This window comes from Cynocephalus volans, chromosome 3 (genome assembly GCF_027409185.1).
Source record: "Cynocephalus volans isolate mCynVol1 chromosome 3, mCynVol1.pri, whole genome shotgun sequence".
NCBI classification, from domain to species: Eukaryota; Metazoa; Chordata; class Mammalia; order Dermoptera; family Cynocephalidae; genus Cynocephalus; species Cynocephalus volans.
In genome coordinates this window covers 75,179,588-75,200,206 of record NC_084462.1, presented here as the reverse complement: position 1 = coordinate 75,200,206, position 20,619 = coordinate 75,179,588, and the positions used below count along the sequence as shown (strand labels likewise).

General features: G+C 37.6%; 1 protein-coding gene across 2 annotated transcripts in view; it reads left to right on the top strand.

Annotated features, from left to right (window-relative positions):
* TRIP4 (thyroid hormone receptor interactor 4) overlaps positions 1–16,895 on the top strand; it is a 52,702-nt gene extending 35,807 nt beyond the window's left edge. For both annotated transcript variants that reach the window (XM_063089493.1, XM_063089492.1), the window contains exons 12-13: positions 10,892–10,994; positions 16,667–16,895. In XM_063089493.1, the coding sequence (XP_062945563.1) occupies positions 10,892–10,994; positions 16,667–16,734 (171 nt within the window). In that variant the 3' untranslated portion in view covers positions 16,735–16,895. The remainder of the gene's footprint in view (positions 1–10,891; positions 10,995–16,666) is intronic.
* The last annotated feature ends 3,724 nt before the right edge of the window (positions 16,896–20,619 follow it).

Below are 20,619 nucleotides of genomic sequence, written 5' to 3'. Positions count from 1 at the left end.
GGTGTTCCATGAAACATACATTTGGGGAAATGTCTTTGGATTAAACAGATTTTTTGGATTAAACAAATTTTCTTTGTTTACTACGCAGAATATTTTAGAGCCCTTAATATGCTAGTGTGACTACTTATTTACATACTACAGAACTGCTATTGTATGTACAGTTTAGGAAGTGTTAGTCTAGGTATGTTTGGTTTTCCTTTATCCTCTTAGGTCAGCTCACTGAGAGAAAACCATCCAATAAACGGTTTCCTAACATGTCTGCCTTCAACATCTCCACACTTATTTCTTTTCACCCACCTGAATTGCATTTTCTTTGAAAAACATCGTGGATCTAGTAATTTTTATTTAAACTGAAACTAACTTCCTATGTGAATTGGACCACATTTTACTTCTCCATTCTGTTCCCTTTTCCTTCCACAAAGAAACTCAGTAATTTACTTCTGACCTCCCATTCTTGGCCTTTCTTTGATAAGTTAAAATACATTAAGCCCTCACTATTTTTGGCATAGTGTGATAATTTAGTTCTCTTTTAAAAAATAACAGAAAAGGTTTTGATAGTGGTTATTTTAAAATCAAGTGCACTACATGGTAAGTGGCTTTTAAAAATATGTGCTTAAAATGCTTTCCCTTGAGCCGAGAACTTGTCTTTTATCTTCTAAGACTATGTGGCCAGCATGGCTAATTTGTGCCAGAAAAAAAAGTCCTACAAGATCCTTAGTCCTGCTGAGTAATGGCAGGGGATCAACCTAGACAGGGTAAGAGTGATACAGAAAAGGCTGTGGGCTCAACTCAGGGGAGAAAGGTAGATGAGAGCCATCTCATTAAAGCTTCTTCTGTATTCCCCTGGAAGGAGCCCATGCGGTTTGCCAGCATTTTATCTGCCAGCAGCAGATGTAAGCTCTCAAAAACAGCAGGGAGGATGTTGACTGCAACAATGCATCAAGGCTGTGGTTTGTAACCTCAATAGGAAGGCGGTTAAAACTTTTTTTTTTTTAACAAAGACATTTTGATTGCCAAATCCATAACTATTAGCAGTTGTTGTTGTGAACAGTTCTCTGTACCTAACAAGTTTTCAGACAAAAAGTTGAGTCAGTGGCTTTTGTTTCTATGTGTCTTTGTTGTGTTTGTAGCCCTGCCTTCAATAGAAAATCTGATTTGTCTGAAATCTCCAAGGTCATTGATTATTCTATTTCTTCTGAACTGCATCTGTTTCTCTTGTGTCCGCTTACTGACCCTATAGTCCATTTGATTTCATGTTTTTTGTAATAGCTAAGACCCTATCTTCAAGGAATTATGCCAAAGCAGTTCTACTGCTGGGTGCCTAGATCCAGTAATTGACATCAGCAATAGAATTGCAGTCTTCCAGTAGGGAAGAAAGTATTATTTGTTCCTTCTGTAAGAGTATCCATGCAAACAGATCTTCAGGAAGATTCCAAATATCATTTCATGTGTGGAAATCATTTGCCTCTATCACCAATGGATTGTCTGTGAATCTGAGGGGTGAGAAATTAGAAAATAATGGAAATAACAGTCAACATTCAAAGCAGGCATTGGCCTTGAAAATGCAAAATCCCCAAGTTCTGTTTTAAAATATGTGAAAATGTCTTCTCTGTTGTACTGAGAAAATCTGCCAATTCACAGACTTCAAAATATTTCTAAAGGATCCTGACAGCTGTTATCTGAGACCTAACAAAGGGGGGAAATTGTATGTCACTAATAACTAGACTAACCCCAGGCAATAATTTAAAATCACAGCTCACTTGAATGAGAGAGGGAATGTATTTTCAGAATTCTCATGAAGACTAGAACATTTACTAGCGTTTTCTAGTCAGAACAGACTGTCTTTAGAGTTGTTTGCAGTCTGGCTATCAAGTACCCACTTGAAAATAGTTTAAATAACAACCATGTGTACTCAAATATGTTTTTTTAATCCAGGGAGTATTGTGCTTTTAATTGTACTTATCCTGAAGAGAGATGAGGAATATTAACCACTTTTCCATGTATTTATGTAAATTCTTTAATGTTTAGCTTTTCATATGAAAATGAGCATATATAATTCTTAAGATTTTCTTATGTATTCATCAGTAAATACTTGAGTGCCTACTATAAGTCAGACACTGTTCTAGACACTAAGGGAAACAAAAAGATGAATCAGCCATGGGTTCTGTCCCTAGATGTCTGAAAGACCACTAGGTAGATATGTATGTGAACAACCAAATATGAAATAAAAAGTGAAGATAACTTTCTTGAGAGAAGACTGCCTCTGAGAAATTTAAAGGAGGGAAAGGTTGCTTCTAGCTGGGAATGATCCCAAAAGACTATTAAAAAGAAGTCTTTGAATTATACTTGAAGGATAGTAATAGAAGTTATCACTTCATAATCAGTTATTATGCACCATGTTCATTATATATGTTCTTTTCTTTTTTTTTTTTCTTGGTGGCTGGCCAGTATGGGGAACCGAACCCTTGACCTTGGTGTTACAAGACTGCACTCTAAGCAACTGTGCTAACTGGCATCCTTACAATTTTAGGCAAGAACTTAAGGCTCAGAGAGTTAAAATAACTTGTATAATGTTGGTCAGTAAATGGTAGAATTGAGATTTTGCTCTTTAAGTCTTCCTACTTAGATGGTAGAAAAGCATATTCCAAGGAGAGGGAGTAATGTGAACAAAAGTACAGAGGAAGGAAGTTACAGACCTGTATGGAGAATAATGGCAAACCAGTTTGTTGAAAGAAAAGTGTGAGTGAAGAACAAGCAGCAAACAAAGATGGAAAGGTAGAAAAGGAAAAGAATGGAAAGCTAGGTTGTGGTCAGGCGGTAGCTTTGAATGAGACCTTACAAAAGTAAGACCTTTTTCTATAGTCATTTGTGAGACGGGGGAGGTATGTTTTGAAAGTTTTTGTGAGGCAGTAACATGATGAGAGCCTTGTTTGAGGGAAGCTCATCTGACAGCATTGTGGAAGATGGATTGAAGTGGAGAGATTTTTTTTTTTTTTTTTTTTTTTTGTCTTAGTGAGTGGCCAGTAAGGGGAACTGAACCCTTGACCTTAAGGTTACAAGTCTGTGCTCTAACCAACTGAGGTAGCCAGCCAGCCCTGAAACGGAGAGATTCTGAAGGTGGGAAGACTTGTGAAAAAATAGTTGTAACCTAGGGTAGAGAGATTTTTTAAAAAAATCTGTTCTAGGATAATATCAATGGAATTAGATAAGAGAGGAACAGATGCAAGAGGTTTTTATGTAGGTAGAATCAGTCACTTGATATGATACCTTCATTTTACCTTTAAGTAAACCAAGGCTTAGAAAAAGTGGTCTGCTGGATCTGGAAGGAATCTGCTCTAGCCTTGCTATCTTCTTACAGTCTGTTCGAGGCTTCTTGGTTTGTCATTCAGTCTACCGTGAACCAAGTGGCAAATATTTCCTAATTAAGATTTTATTGCCCAGAATATTATATCTGTCATGTGCCAGAAACTGTGTTAAAGACTAAGGATTCAGAATTTTGACAAGCTATTCCATTCCTTGTAGATCTTTAAGTCTACTAGAGGAGACTGAGACAAGAAAACCCAGCCATAATAATTATGATATGAATAGAGGAATATACAAAGGAGGAGGTGGTGGTGTGGGAAGGGTTAAGGAAGCTTCTAAAACCAGCAAGTCCTGATGAAATCAGAATTTGTGTCTTCCTCCATATACCATCCTGTATCATGTCACCATGCCTTTATCCACCAGAAGAGCTTGTATTCATCTTTTAAAACAGCTCAGGTGTTACTCTGTGTAGAGTCTTCCCTGACCCCAGACCTGAAAGGATTAATCATTTCCTTCTCTGGGCTACTGTGTTCATACTTCTATTATTGTGGTCTTTTTCTTTGTTTTTGTTTTTTTGGTAATTACATGTTCATGTGTAGTTCCTATAGGTCACCGTTTATGTCTTATTCACCTTTATATTTCCAGTGTCCTAAGATATAGCCTGGGTACATAGCAGGTACTCAATAAATGGTCATGATAATAAATTGAGAGACAGGCAATGGTTGATATACGAAAAGCCTTAAATATCATTAGAAGGGATTTGAACTATATTCAAAAGGCACCCATGTAAACAATATAATAAGATGAGTATATTAGAAAAATTGTCCTGGCAACAGTAGGAAGGATGGACTGGATAGCGCAAGCCTGAAAACAGGGAGGTTATTTAGGAAATTATTATGGTTGTCCAGGTGAGGAATGATGAAGGCTTGTAGCAATGCTCTGGCAGTTGAGTTGAAGAGGAAAGAACTGATGATTGAAGTATTTAGAAAGTAAATTCTTTAAAAATTGGTGATTCAATTGGATATGAAGAGTGAGAGAAAAAAGTCTGGGATAAACTTGGGTTTCTGGCTGTGGTGAGTGGGTGAATGGTATTTCCATTAGTCCAGATGGGATATACAAAAGGAGAGAATTTTCTTTTAAGGTAAATTACTTTTTAAAAATGTGTGAGCTGTGGCAAAGGAAATCTGTATTGAAGCAATAAAGGAGTGATGTTCTATAGTATATGATCACCTTACGAAAATAAGTTTTTCTGTGATTTTTCATTTGGATATTTAAAGTTTTTTTAGTCTTCTTTGTTCTAAAAGACAAACGAAGTTTGAATTTGAGTCATGGCACTAAACAAATAAAAAGACAAATGTTATTTCATAAAGGGGTATTGTTGATGTTAATAATGCTAGATTTCTTGATAATGATCTTACCTTGATATGTCAGGTGAGGTCAAAGAATTCTCTGATCTCTGCTTCAGAATAGTTTTTCTCGGTTGAGTCAGATGAGCCATTGGGAAAATAAAATCTAAAATTGGCACAGCCCTTTAACTCAAGTCTTCAGCATTCTGGGGTACTAGTCTCAGGGTAGACTTCAATGGTTGAGGACCTCACGATGTAGTATCTTCAATTAAGAGCAATTTTCTTTTGGTTTTCACCAGTTTAAGTTGGAGTGAAAACCTGCTGTATGAAAATTAGACCTAAAATAATCATCACGAATGGGTAATCACCCATTTAGGTCATCCCAGTTTGGTCTTGAAGAGTCAGGCCATAAAAGCTATGAGGTTAATTTTGGAGAAAATGTACTTGCTTGAATTATTTTGTGTGTGTAGGTTCCAGCATAGGATTCCAAAGGACACAGAACCCCACAGTAGAAATGTTACTGTGAATATGACGGGACCAGGATCCTAATGCTGTATGGCTTCAACCAGATTGTCTTTCTCAAATGGCTGTAAGACCCATAAGCTTGCGTATCTCTTATCTCTTACTCTTTTCACCTGGTGCGAATATGAATTGTCTCTGTAGCATTGAGCTGGAAGCCCCTATCTTTGATACTGGGCACATGACTTGAACTGGGTACTGGTACATGGGAGTTCAGCTATTCTACTTTGGACAAGCTGGCATGATCTTTATTCAACCCTGGTCAAATATACAGTAGTCATCTGGTCAAAGTATCACGGTCAGTTTGTCACCCTGTTGTGAGAAAGCTATTGTCTTCCAGTATAGTGGAGCCTGCGGTGTCAGTTATTCTGTAAACACCTTGAATTGCTTTGAAGGAGAATGTAAATGAGAACTATTAGAGAACACAGTTGCTTTCCCGATATGCTTCTTTGGATCCTTTGTCTTTGTGGACTCTATCAGACTCATTTCCTTCTCTCTTTCTAAGTATTATCACCTCAGTCTTGGAGTTGGTATTCAGCTAACTAGATTTCAGAGCCTGATTTCATGTCCTATCTAGTTCCCCAAAGTTCAGACCAACACAACCTATAGGAAATATATGTTATTTGTCAATGAGTTTCTTCTTAACTGTTTGCTTTGTTTGTCCTCTGGAGACAGGTATAAGATTTATAGATCATCAGGGGATTTGTTGTGAAGAATGACATAGTTTAGGAGTTATTGATCATTTCAGTACAAGAACTAAGAGGAGGCTTGCAGAGTTGGTGAAAATGCCCACTTGGCTCTGCATCAGTAGTGGTTGTCAAAAACTAACCATTTAAAAAAATTATTTATGAAAATGGCAAAAGAAATGTTTTCTAGATGATGACTGGTGAACAATTTCCCTCTGAAGAGGAGAAGAAAATGGCTAGTAGTTAATTACCTATTATGTTAGACACCTATGAAACTTATGAGGCATGACTGAAGAGTAGGCCCAGCTCCCCTTGCTCATCAAGCTGGAAACCAGGTGATGGGAGTCATTGTAAGCAAGAACAACAGCAACTTCCTGGAGAGTCTTTTACCACATTTGGATGGTTGCTTGATTTTAGAACCCACATTTTCTAACCTGTCTATTGTGCTATCTCACTGACCCTTAATTTTAGCATCCTCTCTAGATGGGATGTGACATCCAGAGCTTATCCACATTCTTCACATCCCTTACCTTAATTTACTCTCTCTCTCTGAATAGTGCATTTTATTTTAGTCTTTTGGCTCTCACAACAAAGATACCTTTCTTGTAAGTCCTGAAATGTTAGTGTATAATGTGGTCCTTGGTGTCCAGGCCCCAGTTATAGTAGGGATTATGCTTTTTTTGGAGGTACTGAAGTTCTACCAAGTTGACTTTGCTTTAATGCATTTAACAATGAAAAATAATCCCTTCTCCCAATGCATAGGCCTTACTTTATTCCTTGTAAGCTGCTTTGCTCTTCATTTCTGTTTCTTGTAAACCCCCTGAAGTTCAGTGGTAGTGGTGGGAAAAGATATTCACACGGAACTTGGGTTTGAGATTTAGTTGGACAAGTTGGTTTAAATGTTTATCTTAATTGTGAGTCATGATGGATCCAAGGAACCTATTGTATCATTTCATTTGTCCATCGCTTTTCAAATTTTTTGCACTATTTCATATCTGTTAATATATGTCAGGGCAGTTTTTCTTAAACATAGAGCCATATTTTGTGCCAAGACACAAAAGTTTTAATTTAGCTGGAGGGATAACACATTCAAAGTAGCACCTAGTTTTACCCAGAGTTACAGTCCTGAGAGTGTCCAATTCCCAGCATATGTGTATTTAGCATGAATAAGATAACCTTAGACACAAGTTGGTAAATTCATTGTTTTTTTATTCAACAAATATTTGTTATTGCCTACTATGTGCCAGGCATGTTTCTAGATGGTGAGGAGTAAACAAAATAGACAAAAATCCCTTCCCTTTTGGAGCTTTCATCCTAGTAAGGGGAGACCAAATAAAAAATTTAAGTAAGTAAATTATGTATGAGGGTACTTCAAAAAGCTTGTGGAAAATAGAATTAAAAGATAATACAAACCTTTCCATGAACTTTTTGAAGTACCTTTGTAGTTTCACATGATGGCAAATGCTGTGGGAAAAAAATAAGGTAGGAGAGGGGAGTTAAGAATGCCAGGTTTGTAGGGAGATTGGTGCTCTGATTTTAAATAGGATAATCAGGGAAGATTCACTACAAAGTTGACATCTGAACAAAGTCCTGAAGGAAAAGAGGGAGGAAGCCAGATATCTAGGTGAAAAGCATAGTAAGAAGAGGGAATAGGCCAAGTGCAAAGAACTAGAGGCAGAAACAACAAGAAGCCACTGTGGCTAGAATGGAGTGAAAGTGAAGGAGAAGGTGTCAGAGAGATGGGGCCAGATTGTCTCGGGACCTGTAGTTCATGTTAAGGACTTAGACTTTTATTGTGACTGCTATGAAAAGTCATTGGAGAGTTTTAAGGAGAAGAGTAACATGATCTGATATTTTTAAAAAATGGAGCATGGGGACAGAAAGAGAGAGACCACTTACAAGGTTATTGCAGAAATCCAGAGAGACTTTATGATGGCTTGGACCAGGGAAGTAGCCATTGAGGTCTTAAGAAGTGGTGAGATATTAGATGTATTTTAAAGATAGGGTTGACAGGATTTCCCAGTGGGTTGGTTGTGGAGTTATTGGCCTGACAGCTCTAAGGATGGAATAGTCATTTATTGAAAAGGGTATGAATAAGATAGGAACAGGTTTGGAAAGGAACTTCAGGACCTTGATTTTTAAAAATTTTATCTTTATTGTGGTAAAATAAACATAACATAAAATTTAGCATTTTAACCATTTTTAAGTGTACAGTTCAGTGGCATTAAGTACATTTACAATGTTGTACAGCCATTACCCCTACTCAGAACTTTTTCTTCATCCCAATCAGAAATTCTGACCCATTAAATAACTCCTCCTTCTTCTTTCCCCCAACCCCTAGTAATGTCTATTCTACTTTCTGTCTCTATGAATATGCCTACTCCAGTTACCTCATAATAAATAGAATCATAAAATATTTATCATTTTTTGTCTTGCTTATTGCACTTAGCATATGTTTTCAAGGTTCATCCATATTGTAGCATGTATGAGAATTTCCTTCCTTTTTAAGGCTGAATAATATTCCATTGTATGCATATACCACATTTTGTTCATTCATCTGTCAATGGACACTTGGATTGTAGAAACTATTGGCTATTGTGAATAATGCTGCTATGAACATTGATGTATGAGTACCTGCTTGAGTCCCTGCTTTCAATTATTTTGGCTATGTACCTAGAAGTGGAATTGCTGGGCCATATGGTAATTCTGTGTTTAACTATTTGAGGAACCATCAAACTGTTTTCCACAGTGGCTGCACCATTTTATATTTGCACCAGCTATGCATGAGAGTTCCAATTTTTCTTCACGTTCTTGCCAACACTTACTATTTTCCCTTTCTGTTTCTTTGTTTTGTTTTATAATAGCTGTTCTGGTGAATGTGAAGTGATGTCTCACTGGAGTTTTGATTTGCGTTTCCAGGATCTTAGAAAATCCGTATTGATGTATTTTTTTCACTCTGATGCTGAAGGAGATTCACAAGTTTGTGAATGTATAGAGAGCAGAGGTGTGAGGCCTGCAACAGTTAAAGGCTGGAGAAATGAGGAATAGCCAGTAGAGTAGCAGAACAGGAAGAGAATGGTATCCCAAAAGCCAAGTGAGGAATGTGTTCAAAAAAGAGAGAGAAGAATTCGGTCAAGTTTTACAGATAGATCAACTAAAATGAGAACTGAGAACTGACCATGCAGTTTAGCAACATGGAAGTCAGTGATGACCTTTACAAGAATGATTTTCGTGGAGTGATGATTTTGGTATTTTTAGTGTATTCAAGAAAAAAGTAGAAGGAAAGGAATGGATGGTAGTGAATACAGATGATCTTTTGAAGAATTTTGTTGTAAAGGGATCTGAGGAATGGGGTAGTAGCTGGAAGAGGATGTGGGATCTGAAGAGAGGAATTTTTGTTTTATAGAAGATATTACAGAATATTTATGTTAATGGTATTGATACAGTAGAGAGGGAAGAATTATTGATGTGGAAGAAAGAGGAGAGAATGGCTGAAATGGCTTGCATTTTGGAAAAGCAGAGCTGTGAAGTCCTAGCAGCATTGTCCTTTACCTTGATGCTCTCTAAGCCATAGAGAAGGGAAAGCAGGAAAATTGAAGAGATGGTAATTGTGACTGCTGCTGCTTTGGTCTCTGTAGAATTAGGTTTAAAGATCTTGATGGCAGCCTCTGGTCTTATTTGTGCCAAAGCACCTCAGCGTGGGTCTTGTGCAGAGCTTACTTCCTTCTAAGAGCCAGCAATAACAACTAGTCCCTGCTTTTGTTTGAATTCTAAAGATCCAGGGGATAAGGAAAGAAGGTTTACCCTCCCATCTTTAGTTTTTCTTTTCCACCATGAATATTTTGACCCTACCTCTAAATATGTTGTGGCTGATACTTGATCTTAAGCTTATGTTTTATCAAAGTACATGCCACACCTATCCTACACTGAAAGCCATGGTATGTGGGTAGGACCAAAAGCTGCTAAAAATCCCTTCTGTTTTCCCCACAGCATCACTTATCACTTAGGACAGAGTGGTCAATAAAGTTTAACTGTTTATACTTCCACCAGTTACAGAGAAATTTTAATTCTCTTACTTTTTTTTTTTTTTTTTACTAAACCCTCCATTTCTACTTTAGAACCTTAAAAAACACCCCTTAACAGGTGAGTAAGAGTGGAAAATAATTTCATACTTTTGATGGTAGCTACTAGGAGAAAGGCTTTTTTGGCAATGTAGTTTGGCCCAGAAGCCTATGAGTCATATTTGCCAAACATGCTAAACGCAAAACATCCCAAGATAAGAATAATGAAACACCAAATCAGCTGGGTGTTGTTAGCATTTTCTTCCATCTCCCAATTTCTCCTTAAATTGTGATTATGCAGCTAACATAGTCTCACTCTAGATTCTGTGTCTATTTTTGCAGAAGGAATTAAAGTCCTAAGTATTCACACAGATTTTTTTGGTGATAAAAGGTCAAAAGGAGGCTTCTAAATAATTTTTAGAATTGTTCTACCTACCAGTTACCTTTTCACCCTAAGTAGGTCTGGAATGCATCTAGCAAAACACCCTTTGCACATTCATACCTTTCGGAATGGATCATCTTCCTTTCCTTAAGTGAGAGAAGGGCTCTGTGTACTGTTTCTGGCAGAATTTCCACAAATGTTTTATTTTTCTTAAGTCTTCCAGTGCTTAACTTGGGTTGAACTAGGGGGTGTACGATGTTCCTGAAGGAGACCTCTGAATCACCCAACTCACGGTGGCTTATGTTAAAAGAACGGTCTGTTTGTATTCTTCTGGGACGATGTCAGGCATCCTTGTTTTATGAAGTTGTTCCCATAGCAAGTCAAAGATGGCAGGAAATAGACTACATGATACTGTGCTAAGGCCTGCAGAAAGGGAAAGGTTTGTTCTTTCTTGTTGAGCGTAATCCTCTTTACCTGTGAAATGGAGAATACTATCATCAGAATGTTGAGGTGAAATCTGAGACATCCTTTGATCTTCCTGAAATTCAAAATTTGCCACAACTATCCTGAACTTTTTATTTTTATATTTTGCAGTTTCCAGACATCAGTCAAGAATCTGATTCTCCATTTGTTTTCATCTGCAAAAATCCCCAGGAAATGATTGTGAAGTTTCCTATTAAAGGAAATCCCAAAATCTGTAAGTCATGATCTTTGATGTTCTCATTTTCTTTTCTTTTTTTGTCTTGCATCTCACTTGTCTAACTTAAAAAATCTTCTCTTTTTACTCTGTTCTATGGCGTCACTAGTGTTGGAGGATTAATATAATTATATTTATCAATAATTTTAATGTTAGGTTAACTACAGTATGGCCTTTCCAAAGTGTACCCTGATCCGCAATTATTGGCATGCTAGTGAATCACTTTAAACTTCCTTGTAGGAAGCCATTACATTAAAATGCTATTTGTCAGCCGGAAGAGTATGCTTTTCCCCACTGTACTGCTCATTAAAGGAAGTAGTAAGCCAATGCCAGTGGCAACATTGTCATTTATCCATTGTTTTTTAGTATTTAATCCAAGAATAAGACTTGGCATTTTAAGTGTTTATTTTTGAACATCTATTTTGGAGGTACTGCTTCCCACGTTTCCCTTGATTATTGGTTCCTAGAGTGCTGCCCTAGCCCTCTTGACTTTTATCTTCTTTTTGAAACCTCTTAATGATTTCTTTTTCTGTAACTTTTGCTCTTAAGTATTTGTGATTATAGTACCCTTTGCATGTTCACTTCTCAGGAAGTGCTTGTTGACTTTATTCTTTCAATTTTCAACTCTTCTTCAAATCCCAGCTTCTCTTCCTCTGTCTAGTCCTAGAGCAGGCTCTTCTATTTCAAAGCACTTTCAAAAAACATAAGTGGTGTTCTCCCTGCCTGACCTCCTTTGAAAAGCAACATTGACAACTTTCCCATTTGCTCCTGTTTGTCAGTTACTGTTTTGTGCTTCTATGTCACTGCTTTCTCATCGTGTGAATTGGATGATTCCAGGGCATGCATTGTCTTCACTCGTGCACAGTTCTACCTCATCCCATACCTTGGGAACCAATTAGCCATTTTATAAATCTGTTCTCTAGAGAAGTATTTCTTAAACTATAATGAAAATAAAAATCACCTAGCAAGCTGTGAAAACACAGGTTCCTGGGCCCTTCTCTCAGGTGATATACTGATGCTGTTGGCCAGCTGACTGAACTTTAAGTAACACTGCTTTCGATCACGAAATGAAAAGCTTGGTGTATGAATTTAGATTAATGTATGTTCACTGCAAAATTCACATAACTCTGATGATTAATGAGATATATGCTCCTGAGATTCCTGCAAATCAGAAAATCTGAATGAAGTTGCCCTCGACTTACACAAATTATTTGCTTCAGACTGAACTCCAATTGGTAGCCAAGTGGCTCTGGAAATTCTTTTTCCTTCTTCTCCACTATTTAGGATTTAAATCTCCCTTTTACCCTCCCTCTTTTTAACTGTGGCATTCTACTCCTTCCTCCTCTATTTCATTCTTACCTTACTCTAGGTACTGGTGGCAGCACTGGTAGAAGGAGGAAAAGGTGTAGGTCTTCTCTCTCAGGCCCATTATTACTTGGTGTTTAGACCCAGTTCCCTTTTCTTAGCGTCCTGTCCCCTATTTTGGTTTTCATTTGCTGCTTAAGCTCCTGTGAGAAAATGTTCTGTGTAAACAGAGTTCAGATATTTCTCTGAAATGTTTTATGTTAGTACTTTCTCTACCAGAGATCCACCTTCAGTAGTACATATATGTCCTTCATCTTTCTCCGTAAGTTTAATAGGGTGGGGGGACCAGTGCTCTTACAAGAAAGCTTTAATAATTTCCTATCTTTTCCCCATTGTTTCTGTTAGTTAATAGTAGACCAGACAAGGTCAAACATTGATCAGAAAAAATAGGGAGTAAAAATTTTTTAAAAAGGAAAGAATAGGTTGGCCAACCCCTAAATGTCTCAGAAAAAAATTTCTATTGAAAGTCAGCCTTTCTATGGATTAGTTTGTTGTGAAGTTTCTGTTCTGTGTAACTCCTTATTCCCTTATCCTTCATTCCTCATTACTGTCTCTAAAAACCTTCCACTGTGCCAGAATTCCCTTCCCTTAGGCCCTAGGGGATAGCTCCAGTAGTTTAGACCTGGAAAAGTGTTTAATCTCAGTGCCATAGAGGAAAATACATACTTGGTTTTTAATTTGGAATGCTTATCACATTTTCCCCTACGTATATTGTTACTCATGAAGTGATTAAGTTTCATAGTATTAATAATATTAACACTGTACTTATAGCACTATGGTTTAAATGTTTTTCCATGGGATGGCTTAAGAACCTAGCCACCCTTTATAGGTTAGTTCTATGAGAACTATATTTCAAGTTCCAAACTTTTGACTTGCAGATAAATTTTTAGAATACCATCCATGTACATGTTGTATTATGTGTATATATGTATGTAATATGCCTTAAATTAAAGGTATGTATTTTGATTTGCTTACATTTTTGGACACGTAAACTTGAGCTTGCTTGACCTTAGGGTAATTGTGTCTCTTGAAATTGAAATAATTCAGAAAAGAGCAATATGCAATATAATATTACTTGGCTGTATGTCTGCTCAAATTAGGAAATGCAAAAAAGTTAACTGTAGTAGAATATATAGGTTGAATACTCAGAGATAAAATTTTTTTACTTTAACTACATGCTCTAAATTCATGCAAATACTGTCATATCTTTTGCAAAGCATGTGAAAATTCCTAGGAGAATTATATTGATTAATAACAAATACTTTTCCCCCTTTTAACTTCTTGCCCATCTGCTGCACGTGCATTTGATTTTCTTTTAGGCACTATGATTGAGGATGTGGTTTAACACTGAAATGCTTTAGGTACTTTTGTAAAAATATTGGGGAAATACAGAATCTAAGCATTATTACTTTGCTACTAAGAGAATGTACTGTATGTTGCTATACTTCACTGTCCAGATCTCAAGTCTTAAAAGCTCAGGCTCATCTAGAACTCAGAGCTCAGAGTTCCTGCAGTCCAAGGGCAGACATGATGACTGCTGCTTCCTGCAAGAAGCCCCATCACCTTGCTTTTATTGCCCACAGCTAGTCCAAGAGTTGCTACTATTGGCAGTCACTCTGGTAGATGTTAGGGATACAAAGACGTCCTCGATTGTAAACAGTTCACAGATTGCTGGCACATGTCTAGTTTTCTTAGGCAGCCTAGGGGATGAAAGAATTTCTGAATCCTTGGGAAGGCCCTGGAAATCCTTATTCCTCTTGTATCTCCTTCCTTCTATTGGTTTTACATTTTATGGCATTATCATTGAAGCTAGAGATTAGTTTGCCTACCACTGAGTGCTTTATTTCTGAGGAGTTGGTCTTACCTGAGCTGGTGTCACTTGAGGGCTTTTGTGATCAGACTGGAGTTTTCTGAAACTTAGACTTGGAATGTTCATATACAGTAAAAGCTTTGAGAATGTGAAGAAAGTGATGTTTCTTTTTTTAATATAAGGAAACTGAACTATAACTAAAAGGCTTGGCTGTAGTTATATGGTAAATTAAGGGTGAAACTCAGATCATAACTAACAAACACAACTCCCAGGCCTTAGCATAAATAATATCACCACCCTTTTTCAGGGGATTTTGAGTTTATGAAGCATTTTAACATATTTCAAGTAGTTATTTGATTAAATGACTTAGTTTATGTAAAATACTTTACACAGTATCTGTTATATATAAAACACTTAATGTTAGCTATAATCTTTTCAACAACTCTGAGTTTACTAGGGGTTTTTTCCTCTTTTCATTTTACAGTTGAGTAAACGGGTTTACAGAAGTTGCGTTTTATCAAGTCTTTCTGGCTCTAGATTTCCTGTTCTTTTCAGTTTATCAGATTGCCTCAGAAACAGATTATTCCAATTTACATTTCATTTTTGGAGCACAATATCCTAGTGCTGGAAGGGGCTTTCAGTACTATATAGTCCAGTTTCTTCTTAGAGTTGAAAAGGTTGAGGACAAGAGTGACTAGGTAAATCCTCAAGGTTATACAGTGAGGAAGTCTCAGGATTAAAACTGGGAGCTGGGTCTTCCAACGTATTCAATACAGAGAACTGGGCATCTGGAGTCCTAGATGGAATTTCAAATTCTGTCCTAGCTAAATTCTGTCCTAAAAAGCTGAATAAGACTCAATTTGTATCTCTGGGTACCACCACCTTTATAATTTGTACTCTTATGTTTATTTGGTATCTGCTGTTTTTGGTTACTTAGTAGTCCCTATACTGTAAAGGTTTTGAAATTTGTAGTGTCTGCCTTCTTTGTTTAATTCATATGATGAAATCATTTATTGAGCACCTAACATTTAGTAGTCACTATGGTAGTATTAAGGCATACAAACACAAGCTTGCCTTACCAGATTGCTGGCACATGTTTAGATTTCCAGCTGCAGCTTAGGGGATGAAAGAACTCCTGAATCCTTGGGAATGCCCTATGCTCTAAAGGCCAAGTTAAAACCAACAACATTGTGACTGTTGCTGAATGGCATTTGGGGTGTCACTTAATGATGGTTTCTGAGGAAGCCCAGAAAAGGACATAATGTTATTCCAGAAGCAGGTATAAAACCCCAGAGAGAGAGATTGGCGGGTAGGGGTGGGGGAGTTAAGAAAACAGGGCAACTTGTTATGCTGAGGTTATTTTTCTCACAATCTCCTTGTGCAGTGGTCAGGACATGTATTCTTATCTTAGTTGGACAAATGAGAGTATTGAAGTCCATAGAGACTGAATGACTTGTCCTAGGTCACACAGCTAGTTAGCACCAGAGAAGGGTGGGCTAGAACCAGCGTGTTCTGACTTCTTGTCCAGTCCTCTTTCTGTTACAAATGACAACATATGGGGGCAGTGGTTGTGGGTATGGGCCTGCAGTATACCTGGCTGCCCTTGAAGGGTAAGGCTCTTCTTTGTTTTATTTTTTAGTGCTGAGACCAAACTGAACTATGTTTCTGTTTCCAGCATCAGCATTGCTATTGACTTGGATGGGACTTTTTGTGGGAGAAAGCAAACTGCAAGCTCTGTTCTCAGGCCAGACAGACAGGAACTCTTTAACATTCTCTTCATGAGGTGGATGGTTCCTAAGACTGCTGCAACTGAACCAAACTCTATCCTGGTAGATCTGAGGAGTCAGAGGTCAGAGACCACATCAGTAAAGTACCTCTCATTAGGGTCACCTGGGACGGGAAGGTTGCTTGTTTTCTAAGTTGTTTAACACGTTGAAGAGTCATACAGCCTATGACCTTTACCCTTCTTAGCTGGTGATAGGGGCCCTTTGTCAGTAAAGCATTCATGTGCGTTCTACTCCACTATTTCAGGTTGCTCCCCTTTTAAGTTTGAGACAGCAAAGGGGTGAGTTGAACTGCTTTTTTCATTGTGAAGGTTCATGCATTATGCTCAGCCAGCTAACAGGTCAGAGGAATGGGTTTCCCACTGTGTGAATGCCTTCCTTTATTACGTGTGTAGTCTTAAAACTTTGCCTTAGCATCAGACACCCTGAAAAATATGTTTCTTTTCTAGTAGCTACAGAAGTAGAAATATTAACTTCTTAGATTCTTTGGACAAATACTCATTTTGTGTCTGTGTGTCTCTCTCCATCCCTATATAGTGTTCACACTGCTTCCTCATTTTTACAGAATGAAAATCTGAAGTTTGGAAGTGTCTGAGTCCTGAAGCAAGATAATTGAATGTGACAGGAACACAGTAGCCAGAAGACCTGGGAGGCCACAAAAGATTTGCATTGCAAATATAAAAAATAATGAGACTTCTTTTTCTCCCTTACAGGGAAACTGGATTCCAAGATTCATCAAGGAGCAAAGAAGGGGTTAATGAAGCAGAATAAAGCTGTCTGACCCAGGAGAAAAGGAACTCTACAGCATAGTGGAGTTTTGTGTACTAAAATTGCTATCCACTGGTCCCTTGGAATTGAAGTAGTAGAAATCTAAAGGCTTGGCATCAGACTTGAATCTCTCAGAATTTAAGAACTTATAAAAATCTGTATATTTTTCTTAAAGACTGGGATTCTTTATGCAGTGGGTCAAAATTTTCAAATACATTATTTATAAAACCGTATTTTTAAAATTCTAGGTCTTTGACATTTTTCTCAGAATGGTATTAGAGGAGAAGGGAACAAGTTGGAAATTACTTTCCTCTCCAAGACATATTTGTAGTTAGGAAAATTCTTAACCTAGGTTAATGATTTTTTGAGAGACTGCTAGGATTTTAAAGTTTCTTTGCAAAGTGATAGTCTGGTAGAGTATTAGGATGTTTGAGGAATTCTGTGTTTAATACAAACCTATGATGGGACAAAAAAGTTTTTAAAAAGTTTTCTGCTCCAGTCCAGCATCTCTTGGATGAAAAATTTGAGTGAAAAGTGAAAAGCTGAGTAACCCTTGGCAGATTTTTTTTTTTTTTTTTTTTAAGAGATAACCTGAAGAAGTGTTTCACTTTGTTCTTTGGTTTGAGAAGGCAGGACATGGAAGGATCAGAATAGGAGGAGATGGAGCCACCTGCTAAAACAGCATGAAGCTGCCCTATTTATTTTGTTGGTATTGCAAAAACATCACTTGGATGGGACAATTAGAAACAAACTGAAAAATAAAATCCCTTCAGTAAATGTATCCAAATACCCCCAAATGCTGAAACCAAACATTTTAAACTATCCACATCCCAGGAAGCTATGAGCTTTGGAAAAACAAGAGGTTGGTTTGAAATGAGATTTTTACTAGTTAGCCTGGCTCTACTTAGTGAAGCACTTTGTTTCTGAGGCTGTTCTGAAGAGCTGTCAGAATCTCAGTTGTTGGCATCCTGAGGAAATTCATGGTCTTAAATGTGTATGTTCTGCTTTTTATAAAGCAACACCACCACACTGGGGAAGTTGGAGTCCTTCCAGAAGTTGTGTGCATGACTTAAAAAAGAGAGATTGAGGGAAAGAAAAAAAGTGCCCTGTGTTATGAAAAAGATTAATTTCTCCTTTCTTTAATCCTTCATATTCAGCGTTTATTTGCATTGAAATGCCTCCACTCATTATGCATTGATGTTCACTCGACTGTGAACCCTGCTTGTTGCATAGCTCTAGGCATTGGTTCCTCAGGGCCTGATCACTCTGGATTCCCAGGGAAAACCCACTCGATTCTTGTTCGGGTGATGCAAACATACAGTATTCTCTTTTTCTGTTCAACCTCTTTGGAGAAGTGGAAAGGACAGCTAATGGCACGTCTTTAGGGGGAAAAAAGTCTCTTTCTGGCCTCCTGCAGACCCTGCCATTAATGGAGCCATACTGGGTTCACTATGCAGTTAATAGTTTACCCAGGCAGTAGCACCTTGAATTCTGTGCTGGAGTTGTCTGGCTCTCTTAATGTCAAAATAAAACCGAAAGGCAGGAGGTGAACAGCCTAGGGAGCCAAAAAAAAAAAAAAAGTTTCTTTGCCTTTTTATTTGAATGACAGCCTGAGAGCAGAGGAGTCTGGGTTGATTTTTTCCACCTGGATAGATTATGTGTGCATGCCTTAAGAAAAACATCAGGAGCTGCTACAAATCAGGTTATGCAACTATTTTGGGTGCTTTGATAGGCAAGTTTACTGAAACCTCATGAGTTTAAAAGAACTCACCTGAGCACCCAAAATGTGCAACTGGAGCCACATGAGTAAATGGCAGAGTGACTTGGAAACTTCTCCTTTTCATGGTTAGAGTATGAAAGCCTGTCTTTAGTTCACATGGTGGTGGTGGTATAAGATCTCTCTTTTATTTGCGGAGACATTGGGGAGGAAGTGTGGGAGAAACTTGAGGGTAGATGGCCCTTGGTTGCTCAGTGATGAATAGTATAATTTAAAGCCTGGTAGAAATTCTTAGCAGCCTGAGTGCAAACTCGCCCAGAAATAGCCTTTCAGTGCTTTACAACACTTTACTGTGACCCTGTAACTCTGGGACAGCCTGGCCAGAAGGAAGTTTCACATTTCTGAGCTGATTTTCTGTTGCAGCCTAAATTATCTGTGCCTCCTTTTGGTTGATTGGGTTCAATTGCTATTAATTTGTATAGTAACTAATGGATTCAGCTTTTTGTTTTTTGATTTTTGAGGAGGCAAAACTCAGTTCATTTACTGAATTTAAGAAACTGGAATTTAAGAAACTGGAGACTTTCTCTGTCAGGCTTTAGGAGGCCTTGGCCTTGCAGTCCAATGTTTGGAGTAAAGTAGGTTTATTTTTTTCTTGCTATAGCTAATCTGGAGAAGGAAAACTAGGTATCCTCTTTTTTCTTTTTAAGCTGGAAGTTTACAGAAATCCATTTTTTGCTAGGAGTGTGAAAAACTTAGACTTTAACAATTACTTATACAAATAATTACAAAGTTATGGCTTTTATGAGCTATAACCCTTACTCTCTTTCCACATTTATGTGGATTTCATTTAATTCAGCAATTTTTTTTAATGCCTTTGCTTGAGCTCCTAGCCAAGATTGAGACAGCATGGGGGTTGTTCTCTTGGCCAGTTAAAAAGACCAATTGAAAGCAAGCATCTATTAGACTAGAGAAATCAGTGAACTTCAGTTTGTTAGGCATGGGGGAGGAAAGAAACTCCAGTGATAAAGGAATTTTTTTCCTTGAGATTCAAATAGCAAGTACACATCTGCTATTCTCAGCTTCTGTGAATGTATTTGGAGGGAGGTGATCCATACATATCACAAGCTCCAGCAGCAACGAGGGATCTAGCATGTAGAGGAGTTTTCTACTTCTTTCATGCAGAGAAGAAAGAACAGAGCCAGAGTACAACCTGACACAGAGAAACTTGTATAAATGTCTGCCCATTTACGTGTGTGCACATAATGTGGCTTTATTCATGCAGTGAAACTTGGTAAACTGATCAGATTTCAGATTTCAACTATGGTAATGGAGAGCCCGGAAAGAAACCCTAGGTTGGAGTCAGAAAAATGGGTGTGTGTGGTGGGGACTGAGAATATCACAGGAAGGGAAGGAGATCTTGGCATACGGGGCAGAAAATGTCAATACAGAAGATTTGAACAGAATCTAGAACTGTACCAACTAATATGGTAGCCACTAGCCACATGTGACTGCTTAAATTTTAATTAAATGAAATTAAGGATTGAGTTCTTCATTCACGTAACCATATTGCAAAAGTGCTCAAATAGCCAGCCACATGTGGCTGGGTGACTTCTAAACTGGACAGCACAGATAAGGAACATTTCTATCATTGCAAAAAGTTTCATTGGACTGTGCTTGTCTGGAACAGGGGTTAGCAAACTTTTTCTGTTAAGGGCCAGATAGTAAATATTTTAGGTTTTACAGGCCATGCAGTCTATGTTACAACTACTCAACTCTGCTATTGTAGTATAAATGCATCTAAAGATAATGTGAATGAATGAGAATGGCTAAACCAATAAAACTATGGACACTGAAATTTTAATTTCATATAATTTTCATGACACAAAATATTCTTTGGATTATTTTTTACCATTTAAAGATTTTTTAGTTTATGGGACATACCAGAACTGGTGGTGAGCCTGATTTGACCCATTGAGCCATAGTTTGCCAGCCCTTGACCTATAGGAACATGAAGTCAAAACTTATGATTCTTTACTGTACAGGACATCTGATCACTTAAATTTTTAGTGATTCTTCTAGGTTTGAGAACTCTCTCTGGCTAAAACTGGGGTTCACTGTAGGATGTTTACTTTCCCTTGTTGCAGTCTAGTCCTCTCCAGTGGTACAGTCATGCTTCTTCAG